Source organism: Argentina anserina, chromosome 1 (genome assembly GCF_933775445.1).
Source record: "Argentina anserina chromosome 1, drPotAnse1.1, whole genome shotgun sequence".
In the NCBI taxonomy this organism is placed as follows: domain Eukaryota; kingdom Viridiplantae; phylum Streptophyta; class Magnoliopsida; order Rosales; family Rosaceae; genus Argentina; species Argentina anserina.
The window spans coordinates 2,400,054-2,412,501 of record NC_065872.1 but is presented as its reverse complement, the minus strand read 5'-3'; the positions used below and the strand labels follow the sequence as shown (position 1 = coordinate 2,412,501).

The window sequence follows — 12,448 nt, the reverse complement described above, 5'->3', positions numbered from 1 at the left end:
GAAATCCATGCAAATAGGCAGCAATGAGAGCAGAAGCTTCAGTAGTTAAAACATCTTTAGGTCCGAGTCTTTTGGTGCCAAGGGAAAAGATTGAAAAGATAAAACTCATTAAAGTTCATAAAACAATATATTTCCTTTTTCTTTTCAAGTAAAATAAGTATCTTGTTGACAGTGAAGTTTGCAAAACCAGTCCAGTTCGTTCCCAATATTTATTTTTGCATCAAACTAAATAAGAGTACAGAGTTGAGTTCATATAAGGGGAAAAAGGAAACAAAACCTAACAGTCTATATCTAGCTTATCGCACCGGCTGCTGATTGTAGTGATTCTTCTCTTTTTTCTTTGATGAAGCTAGCCTAGCATTTCTGGCAGCAGCTTCATTCGCAGCAGCTCGGGCTGCAGCATCCATTTCCTTGCTTGATTTCTTCTTCTTCATAGATGCCACTTTCTTTAGTCGCTCTTTAACATCACCACTTGATGTATCTTCTACCTTCTCGGTTTCAGCGGTTTCTTCTGCCGCAGCATTTCCAATGACATCAGGCTGATCCTGGGATTCTCGGGACTCCTTCGATGTTTTATCCTTCTTTTTCTTCTTTTTGGCACTTTTGCTCTCCCCAGGGATTTCTTTCTTGTCTACGTCACCATTTAGGTTCACTACTTTCTTCTCTTGGGCAGCATCTGCATGTAAAAGTAAGCAAAGACTTAGATCGTGCAAGAACAAAGCACAACCTGTATTATGATCTGATGAAAGTTGAAAAAAAAAGGTCAGTACTTAGTGGAAAGATCAGCTTTGACGACAGTCCCGATGAAGTTAAGGTATTATTTTTACTTTTAACAACCGACAACTTACCATATATATATATAAAGGTAGAACCAGATTCAAACTGTGTGTTTTGAGAGTGTTGGCAAACAAATAAGAGACATGATAGTAATAGTCTAATAGACCATAGTTTCACTTTATTACAGGTAGTGGAAGGCAATCATCAATAATATTATTTTATAACTAGAGCAAATCAGCATGGTAGTGTCGTATGAAGTGTTTAATTTCTGGAAAATAGATACTCATTCTAACTACGAACCCACAGTTACCTAACAAAAACTAACCAGCATGACAATGTAAAGACTACGTACCAGTTTCATCCTGGCCACTGGTCTCGCTTTTGCCAAGTCCTAGCTCAGCAAGAACTGCTTCCAGTTCTTCAAGCCCTTTTTTCTTCAGTTCCTTCTTAGAAAGCTGCCTTTCTGTATCCTTAGGAGCTGGAGAAGCTTCAGCTAGCTTCTTACCAGTCTCAGTTTCAACTGGTGCTTCAAGCTCGTTTTCATGATCTTCATCCGCATCATCATCATTATCATCATGACCTTCCTCTTCACTGTCACTTAACTGAGATGCAAGCTATGTATTATAATTCTGGAATCTAACCAGTCTTAAAAGCAATGCACTTGTGTATTTAGTAAAGTGACTAAATTGATAGTAATCTGGTAATACTGTCATTCTGTACCATACAATAAAGTTCACACAGTGATAGCGCAGATGGTTGTAACAACTAACTTGAATCTCATTAGGCCATCTCAAATATCAATACTAGAGCAAGACCTGAGTTGGCATGAACAATTAACAGGCATAACACATTTAAAACAGATCAAGTTGACACTGCATGATTTATGTTATGGAATGCCATTCATGCCTAACAAGGATGAGCACATGACAGGTTCTGGCATGCACAAACCTATTTGATTTGCAACAGATTGAGACAATAATTATATGATGAAGGCATGAACACAGAAAATACAGTAAAAACAGATTCAGGAACAAGCCAATTCAAACAAGAAATTGCTTAATGCCTTGATCCATTTTGTGCCTAACAGAACAGAACTTGAATGTTTCCATTTTACATGAAACATTTAAGAGTAAGACTTTGACCCTTTTAAGATATGTGCCATTGTCTGCGCATCCTTAACCCGGATAACCTCTCTGTCATGATGGGCAGTGATTTTAGCAAGGTTGTCAATTTTATGGCTCCCAAGTATGTACCTCACATTGAGGTTTATCTACTGGAAATAAAGTACAATCATCAAATTAATTGTCTAAGATACTCGTAAGGCCATCCCCCAGGCCAGAATATCAATTTCACGACAAAAGTGACCACAGAAGTGAACTATGTTCATGTGATCAGTGAATCATTTCTGCCTTTCTATACAGGCAGAAAAACACGTGTCACCCAGCTGCACTTTCACCATTTTCATATGATGATGTATGGTTGTTGTCATCACATCTGTCAGAAACTAACCAGTAAAACATGGTACATGTGTCGATGGGATAGTTATTATGGACAATTTATGACAGAAAAGATCTAGCTATATCTAACAGCATAAGGAAAAATAGTTGAAAGTAAATTCAAGGTCTTTAAATCTAAGCATAATGACAGCAAACAACCTATTCATAGCATCAACAATGCTATCATTAATCACCACGTGTAGAACATATGTAATTGATTGTATCTCTATTCAGAATATACAACAACGATTGGACTTCCCAAATATTTGTTTCTACTACCATTAACCCGCATATTCTCTACTACAACCGTTTTAACTCCTGTTTTATCCGACCCTATCATTAAACCAAATTATCAAAACTCGGCAAGATTTCCACAGAATCATCAAGTACGAATATTCGATAAATTCCATAACTCCTGTGGAACATTATCATAAAATATACTCATCAATCATCATATTCTCCAAAACGAGAAACAAGTACAATCCAGCAGTAAATTCATCGACTGGCATTGGCATAGCAACCAATCCTAATCTGCTATTCCACATTTGCTATCATATGTCGTCTCAATTTCACAAAAACAATATCAGACCCTAAACATATACGCACTATTAATCAAATTGAGACCATCATCAAACCAATTATAAGCTCAAAAGAGTGTTATACCATATCGCCGACCTCCACACGCTCAGGCTCCTTGTCCTCCTTGTCCTCAGCGCCGGCCCAGCCCAATTCCGGCGGCGCGGTGGTAGCAAAGTAGTCGTCATCATCCTCGTCATCGACATCGGCCCAAGACTTGACCGTGAGCGGCGCCGGGGCCCAATAGACCTCCTTCTCCGGCTCGGCCTGACCGCTCTTCCCACTCTTTGACTTATCCGACTTTTTCTTCTTCTTCAAGCTCCCCAGCGCGGCGAACACGTTCGTGCTGTTGAGCACCACCGACTCGTCCTTCCTGCTGCCGCCGCCTCCCGCCATTTCCGACTCGGCTCCGCAATCGGGAAACGAAGGAGAGAGTGATGGAAGAGATAGGGTTTGGAGGCGATTGGGATTGCGAGGATCTGAGAGGCGGCGAAACGGTGACGTTTTGGGGGGAGGAGGACTTGGGGGTGAAGAGTGAGAGACTCGAAGAGAGAGAGAGAGAGAGAATGGTGGTGGCTTTGGTAATGAGATTTTCCAGCGTTGCGCTGTGAGTTGTGACTTAGGTGTGTGAATCTGTGATGGGCTTTATAAACGAGTCCAGGTAGTCACGGGCGTGTGTGATTTGGGCTGTGTGTGAAATCTGGCTGTTTATTGATTTGAGCTGGACGGCTGTGATGGAGAGGGTCCTGGTGTGGGATTGTGGTAGGTGATGAGAGGCATTTCGCTTGCGTGCAGGTGATCAGGACCCACTTGCCAAGTGTAATAGAGATTTGTTTTTTTTTTTTGTGTGATTCTTTTTAGATTTTGTTTTTAATGTGTTCATATTTCGGGTCATTGAAAAATTTGGATGTATCTAGACCTTAGTTACAACTTACAAGATAGGCAACTTCTAATTATTAAGGAAGGCAGTTCTGCCAGTAGGGTTCTGTTTGCGACCTATTTTCTTTTTCACATTCACAGTAAAAGAAAACTGCTTTGTGTTCTTTCTTTGGTAAATGATCATGATTCTTGTATTTTGCCGTTATCCAATTTGAATGACAATGAGGATCATGGATTGTGAATATATGGAAGGCGTTTCCTCTACATTAGTAAGTACCATAATTCAAATCTAAACCATATCTTACAATTAGAAGCAATTCAATTCTACATACTCAAAGAGGAGTTGACAAAGCATAAATCAATTGGAGTAAGTAAATCAATAGAAAAGAGACTCAAATCTCTATCTTTGGGTAAGTATTTGAATCAAGATGAAGCGAGAGGTGATGATTTGTCAAATGTTGTCCCAACATGTTGAATAACAAAGCCATAGATCTTTCTCTTGAGCCGATCAACCTTTTCATTTAGAAGACCATTCCTTTTTGATACAACTCGATCCAACCACTCATTAACTCGCTTCAACTGTGATAGGACAGCTGCAATGGAGCCACAGTCTAGAGGTAACTTACCACCATCTGCAGCGCATTCTCCAAACACTCGAAAACCAGCATCCATGGCTTTCTCAACAAACTGTAGAAACCACATTTGCATCTCCGACTGCAAGTTCTTTGCGAGCTCAACTGTCTCTGTCATTCCATTACCCTTCTTCCACTCCCCAACACCAGCGTTGAACTGAGGCGACAAAGGAGACATCTTCAAATTGGCTTTGGCATTGAGAGATTGTCGTTTGGACAAACTTTTCTGTAGGGTAAGTGGTGCCTCATGATCTTGGGGGCCAAGAAGAGAGACCACTCCCAGATCAGTAGCCAATGCAGCTTCAACCCAAAGAGAAACTGATTTTGATTGCTCAGTTGGAATGCTATCACAAAGTGCATCGGAATTGCGGTTGCTGGTAATTGACTCCAGACTACTTGTTGATTTTACAACATCATCATAAATCATAAAGAACTGGTCAATTGCAGGTAAAGGATTCCCAATCATTGATGTAGAAGATAATTCCGCAAACATGCTGAGATAGAAAGGAAAAGGGAAAATTAGATTTAAATTTTCGTTATTCACATCAGTCACTAGTAATGGTGTGATCATCCACTAAATGCAGTAAGTTCAACAATGGCCAACAGAACGCAATATGTGATACAACTACCAATGAGCGCACATGAATTCATAATACCTCAATCTTCTAACAAGAGACTCTGTAGCAATGGCCTCCTCTAGTGCTTCAGCGGCAGCTGTGGCGGCAAGTGCCTTCCTTTGCATAGCTTCCTGCAATTCAAGTATGGTTTAGTTAATACCAAACTACTGGTTTATAAAATTAAACTTCCCCAATTTGCATCATCCAAAATAAGCAACAAGATCAAATTTTTCTCCAAAGTTCCATACCCTTCCAAGCCTCGCAAGGTCTGCAGAGACTCCATCTAATGGCACACTTCCATCAGTCCATTTCTTTTCATGCACAGTAATACCCAGAGCTGCATGGCTTGGCTTCTCTTGCACTGGAGAATCTTCATGTGAGCTAGCTTTCGATTTCACACTCGAACAATCATCACTTGTTGTTTTCGCATCGCTCAATCGCCTCGACAGAGCTGCCTGCATATACAGAAGCACTAAATCAGCAATCTTCATACAAAAAACTCGAAACTAATATCAGCAGGGCAATAACTCAATGAGTCAAATTCTCCACCTGAGTTCGCAAAATAGCTTGAACATCTGGTTTGTTCTTGGACGCAGGCTTCTCCTTTTGGTCCACGTTAGGCGACTCGTCCCATCCCTTCCGATTATTCTTATCGGAGCCCGAAATTGTATCGGAAATCTTCGAAATTCCGGCGACAATTGTCGCCATTTTCCTCCTTGCAGCAGAGTCCTTCGCTCCTCCAACAGACAATCTCCTCCCCGGAGAAATTGAAGCCCTTCTGGGATTCGGCGACGCCTGCCTCCGCCCCCCAATTGGCGACGGCTGCCGGTACCTCGACGGCACAATAATCGAAGGCTCCTTCGCCACCTTCCGATTCTCCTCACGCGCCACCATCAAGCTGGGAACCACGCATTTCGACGGCGCCGGGGACGACGATCTCTTTCCTCTTCCGGCCAGCGACGGATCCCTCTCCGCCGGTGCTACAGCCACATTCTTCTTCCCCGCAGACGCGGACCTCTTTGCGGTGGCCGGAGATGAGAATCTCGCCGCCACCGGCCGATCAGATACCTTCTTTCCCTCGTCGGAGTTCACATTCTCTCTCACAGTGACATTCTCTCTATTCGCAAACGGCTGCCGCCGCGGCGATCTTCCCTTCTCGATCTTCGCCTCCTTGACCTCCGTCCTCGCCGGCGGCTCCTGCTTCTTGTTATTCGACAGATAAATCGCCATGAAATCGGCGGACTGGTCGGAATCCGACACCGGCTGGATGACGAACTCCCTCTTCGACGGCGAGATCCGCGCCACGAGCGGCTCAGGGGAGCCGACGAACGGGTGGCGGCCGGCGATGGGGCGGATTCCGGCGACGCGGGGGACGGGGGAGTCGAAATCGAAGCGGTCGACGTAGACGAACTGGCCGAGCTGGAGGCGGTTGGTGAGGATGAGATCGGTGTCTTTCTCGGAGAGGGAGACGTAGGTGGAGTTGAGGGAGTCGGAGAGCTGGACGTAGAAGCCTTGATTGGGCCAGAGGTCGTCGGAGCCGGCGGCGAGGGCGGGGACGATGCCGATGACTTGGAGGAGGGCGGAGCGGTGGTCGCCAGTGACTTTGGTGGCGGAGTTGATGGACTGGAGGAGGCGGAGGAGGATTCCGGGAGTGGGTGAAGCCATTGGAGAGAGAGAGAGAGAGAGAGAGAGAGAAGCAATTAGGATTTGTGATGAGGAAGATGAACGAACTTGTGAGAGAGAAAGGGGTTGGATTTTTTGAAAAGGGAGAAACAGACGAGCTCTGGGCCGTTAGGATTTTTTGAAATTCAAATTCCCTCTCTATTATTGGTTTTGTTTTTAGGGTTTTGAAATCGGAGGTGACGTACGTTACCGTTAGTTATCCCGGTGATTGCAAGGTGCTGAAATCACTGGGCCTCGTCCTAGACGGGAGTTTCCTACTGCCGTGTGCCCAGTTGTATAATGACGCGTGGCGTGGTATTCATCTTCAATAATTAGAATATGAGATTTTGAGGAAGCACATTAAGTAATTGACTGGTCAACTAGACATCCACATGTATATGTATCAACAATGATACAGATGAATAAGGTACTTAACTGCCCAATATTTTAAGATGAATGTGTGCAAATAAATTTTATTTCGGAAATACGGCGCTAATAATTACAATTTGCGATTGCAAAGTAATTTTCTTAATTTGAAATTTTTAAATTTGGACATACAAAGAGATCGAAAATAATGATCATTGTCCAAAAAAAAAAACCAGGAGGGTTGTAACTAGCCATCAATTTCCCTATACAGTCCTCATACTAAGCATACCTACATTTGATTAGAGTGTTGTGGAATAGTGAATTACTAAATTTCATTCACTTGTATCACAACTCTACATAGACTTTCAGTTACCTCCAACATCTCATATACACACAAATTCACCTGCTACTATCATTTTATTTTACTTCCAATTGTCTAGTTTTGCAATGCAAATAAGTTGGTGAAAGTCATGCACCAAGATTAGTAAATCAATCATGATATTGAGGTGATGAAGAAAGCAACATGTACATGAATAGTAAGTTACAGTGTAAAAATATGTAGGCCAAATAAGTAAATACACAATCAGCAACACTCAATTGGAATAATCACGGGCATCTAGAACAATGGTGGTCACATTTTTTTCACTTGTGCCAGTAAAAGCAAGAAAATAACTTTTTGAAAATGTTACTGAGTGGATTCATCTTCTGTGCTCCTCTGATGCTATTCTGGAAGACCGGTGAAGGTACGCTCTCCACATATATACCAACACTTTGAAAATCACCACCTCCGCTAATATCACCAACTGATAGATTCCAATAAGTTCCATCATTAAAATTGTACATAACTAATGACGATCTTTCAAACACCAACAAATCATGAGATTCTGTCCAGAAGCCAGAATGTGATAAATGCGTAAATGGTCTCGAGAGCTGAAAAACAATCCAAGACTCGCTCACTCCATATTCCTTCATAAACCAAATCTCCTGGAACATCAACAACCGTGACGATTGTATACATAGCGAGTTTCTGAACAACCCAAGGCAATAATAATTCGCATCAGCTGGGCCATTGGGTGGTAGTGCAATTTCTCTTACCTCCTCCTCTGCTAAAAGGAAAGATACGATCACCGGTGATCCATCTCTACGCTTATGCATCAACCAATGAACAACACCGTTCACCAGGATCCCTTTGATGAGAGTGTATTCAGTGCTTCAACGGTGTGCAAACACCAGCAACACGTGCCTAGCACATAATTCTTTAAAAATCCTCTTTGTTAGTCTATGTTAGTCTCCGTCCAAAAAAAGATAAAAACAACAATCAAATCTGGAACGAGCTTGAATAATTTCAATTTCAGATCTTGGTCTTTGGCCACCACTGCAAGCCATCGGCAACGATTTTTAGCAAGTCTTTGCTCATCTCACCATGCCACCGGAGAGCCATCACAGAAACCGCTGAACATATCTAAAATCATAATAGCTCGTCACTATCATCTCTGCCACCACAACACCTTTCAAACGAACAACCTGTTGAGTACCCCTCCGACCGTCTTTGGACGCCGCTACAGCCATTGAGGATCCGATCCGATCCAAATTGATTCCATGGTCTCACAAAACTTGATGCAGCGTTGCCTCATCTTGATAGCAGTTCAACACAGCCATCTCCTATTCTTTCCTCTGAGCCCTCACCTATCTGGCCACACACTGCAAGCACCGCACGGCCAAAGACCAATATTGTGGAGAAAAGACCCGTGAGGGTGAAAAACTGGGTTTTAAGTTTTATTAGTCAACAATTTGTTGACTGTTAATTAAGGATACTGATGGCACAAAAAAACAAACAAATCTAATGGCTAAGAATTAATGTTATTTGTCCCCATAAATGAAGGGTTGAGATTACCTTGATATGAGTAAAATATTTAACGGTGGCTGCACACCATGGTGCATACAATCCGTTTCCCCCTTTGATAGCAAAAATCTCTGTGTAAGGAAACAAGTGATCAATCTGTCGCCAAGAATTTGTTTGCAATGTATAGACACTAAACACAATTCCCTCATCCTTATACTCCTGCCCGTTAATTACCTTGTATTCATTGGTGGGTTGAACGAATCCACATCCATATAAGTGCCTGCAAATGGGCTTCAATGGTAGTCTCCATTCTGGTGCCTTCGGTAGTTTCTTTGATTCTTTGGTGACAGGGTTGATCAAACTCAAACGCATGTTCGCTCTAGACTGATCCTCGCACAACAACAAGTCATAGCAGGGACAATGGAATTCTGCATTTAAATCACGTACGCGTCCACGTTTTCGAAGAAGATCGAGCTTAGTGGGTGGCGCTACTAAACCATCAAGATCAACATTAGGATTCTCATTGAGAAACTGGTCAAGATCCAAAGAGTAAACCCCAAAATCTCTACGGCGATCGCGAGGATATATTATTTTAAAAGTAAAAAAAGGCGTCGTCTGCCGAAATCTGGATCGGAGATTAGGGACCGCCATGTCTTTGATACACACTTGAACCGGAACAACGACTTCACCGGTAGCCTTGAAAAAATGTCATGCATGATCTCAGGTGGTAGGTCGAAGTTTTGGATGCCGGTCAACTGGCCATGGTCGTCCATCTTCATTCTTCACCTCAATAATATTCCTTTTACTGGTCCAGTCTTCAGGAAAGCTTTAATTTGGTATATTTTGTTTGCAGAAAGCTAAAGAATGCAGGCTTGTTAATAGAGATACGTCCACGAATTAATAAAGAATGATTAGGATTCCTAATTTCAAATAAGTTTTTATTTTCCTTTTCTTGAACTGATTACCATATTACGAATATATCTTCTAACAAGTTATGGCGATTACTTCTACTGCAAGTGAGACTACAACAAACATGGTGCAAGCTGGCATAACAATTACAAGAGGTGACGGGGAAAGTAAGAAAATAAAGGGGTGTATTCAATTCTGATTTCAAATGATTCTGATTGATTTATTATAATCAATTGATTTTGAAAATCCATTGATTATTTCAACTCCACATAGATTCAGCTAGATTTCATTGTATTGTATTTACCAGATTTGTCTTGATTTGCTTGGATTTCACAAGTGCATGTATGATTTTTATATTATTATTAAATAATAAAATATGGAACATGGAGAATTAATAAGTTGGTTTTCTTTTTTAACAAATTACAAAATAATAATGTATTTTACAAAATAATAAAAATATAAAAACAACCAAATATTATATAGTGAAAATTACAAAGACAATTAGAAAAATACATTAAGAGGCTGTCATACTCATCCATTCCAACCTCATTGTCATCATAGTCTTCATGATCCCTCTCATTCGCATTGTCCTCATTATTTTCATTCGCATTGCCTTCAATATCATTGTTATCTTCTTGACTTTCATTATCACCATTTCGTGGTCTATCTTCCCACATAGCTTCAGTAATATTAAGTCTCCAAGCATTAGCCTCTGCTCTTTGTTGTAGTTGACTTTGAGAAAGTAGTTTAAGATTCTCGTCTTCCATATCAAGTTCTTCATCATTTTCTATTTCAGGAGAAAATTCATCGAAATGACATTCTTTATACATACATGTTAAGCAATAACAAACATCCCTATGTATTATTAGGGATTAATATCTCATTTTTACATAATCCTAAAGTCACATGAGTTTGATTCAATTCTATAAAACTTCCATAAGCATCTATAAAACAAAGGTACAAAATCAATATCACAAAGGTGCAACTATCTTGAATGAGGATCAAATATATAATAACAATTGTATAAACTTTCACCCAATTAACATTCAATAGTATTCTAAAATCTGAAATTTGATTGTTATACAACTGATTTTTTTAGCAAAACAACTATTAGTACAATTATAAAAACAACCATCATTTCTTTTTTGCCTACAACAATTATACCAAATCACAAGAAAACCCCCAAAAATTGATTTGAGCAATTAAAATAAAACACATGATTAAGAACATAAAAAATTTTGATCTTATTGAGAGAGAGAGAAAGAGTACATCAAAATCTCATGTTTAGATGCTTGATTTCTAACAAGCATGATATAGTGTAAAAATACTTCAAAATCCAACAAAATCAACTAATAAATGAAATCATTCAAAATCAATCGATTTTTGAATATCACCAGAATTCATAGGAGTTTTTGAAATCTTAATTGAATACTTTGAGATTTCAATGGATTGTTTAAAATCTTAATTGAATACCACAAGATTTCAAAAGATTCTTCAAATACAATAAAATCCTATAGAATCCTAGTTGAATACACCCCCCTAAATTTTTAAGGATAAAGAAGCACTCTTCTCACGATGTTCTGGAATATATATGAACACTAAAGGTAGGGTAACTAGGGTTTCCACATAAATACCACGCTGCGAAAGAAACCACGTACCTTCCCCAATTTCACCAATTGATCGATAGATTCCAATAGGTTCCATACGATTACTTATTTCTAATGCATCAGCTCCCAAATTCCATCATTGATTTAGGTCCAATCCTTTCTACCCTGCATTTCTATACTAGTTTCTTCAGTCTCAAATTCTCAATAGTGAAGCATATGAGCAATGGAGTTAAACTCCATAGAATTAATGACATGTTTATTAAATTGGAATGAAATTAAGAACGGATGAATGGATTACAGGATGAGTGAACTTCTTCGTTTACTAACACATGAAAAAATTAAAATTAATGTGGGTCTCACCTCTTAATCACAAATTGACTATTGACAAACCCCCTAACTTGATACCTAATGATTTAGGCGGTATCAAAGCATGGGTATCAATTTTTCTTACCAAAACTACTCTTATTTAATTTCAACTTGTACATCGCAGATCGAGGTAAAGCTAAAGGAAGGAATAAATATTCAGGATGTTACTGCAATACTGAGTGGATTCATCTTCTTTACTCCTCTTACGCTGTTCTTGATCGGTGATTGCAGGGTCTCCACATAGATTCCAAGGCTATGAAACCTACCAACTATGCCAATATCAAGAGTCCGAAATGTTCCATCAGTAAAATTGTGCATAACTAATGATGATTCCATCAAATCATGAGATTTTGTCCAGAAACCGGAATGTGATAAGTAGTGATATGGTTTGGAGACCTCCATTTTTGTCCAAGACTCCGTCACTCCATATTCCTTCGGGACCCAAAACTCATTGTTAACTAAACTCGAATGTTCTGATGTTATAATAGTCATACATAGCCAATTTCTGAATGCCCCTAGACTTGACTTTGGATGAGCACTACTGGCAATGGTTGGTTTTGGAATTTCTATAATCATCTCTTTTGCTAAACGGAAAGATATATAAAATTACTAATGCTCCATCCGCAACTTTCCTCACTAACCAATGAATAGCATCATTAACCACGATTCCATCATAACTTACATCTTTGTAGGAATACAAGTAATCAATCTCTCGCCA

General features: G+C 40.1%; 2 protein-coding genes across 2 annotated transcripts; both read right to left on the bottom strand.

Moving 5' to 3' along the window:
* Positions 1-177: 177 nt before the first annotated feature.
* On the bottom strand, positions 178-3,453 carry LOC126784867 (uncharacterized). The gene is made up of 3 exons (XM_050510398.1): positions 2,937-3,453; positions 1,130-1,379; positions 178-676 (listed from the first exon to the last, which is right to left on the bottom strand). The coding sequence occupies exons 1-3, from the start codon at positions 3,243-3,245 to the stop codon at positions 297-299; spliced, it is 939 nt and encodes a 312-aa protein (XP_050366355.1). The 5' UTR covers positions 3,246-3,453; the 3' UTR covers positions 178-296.
* A 583-nt stretch (positions 3,454-4,036) lies between these two features.
* LOC126786556 (uncharacterized) lies at positions 4,037-6,650 on the bottom strand. The gene is made up of 4 exons (XM_050512410.1): positions 5,527-6,650; positions 5,226-5,432; positions 5,017-5,108; positions 4,037-4,854 (listed from the first exon to the last, which is right to left on the bottom strand). Exons 1-4 carry the CDS (start codon positions 6,640-6,642, stop codon positions 4,152-4,154), a joined length of 2,118 nt encoding a protein of 705 aa, XP_050368367.1. The 5' UTR covers positions 6,643-6,650; the 3' UTR covers positions 4,037-4,151.
* Between the last annotated feature and the right edge of the window lie 5,798 nt (positions 6,651-12,448).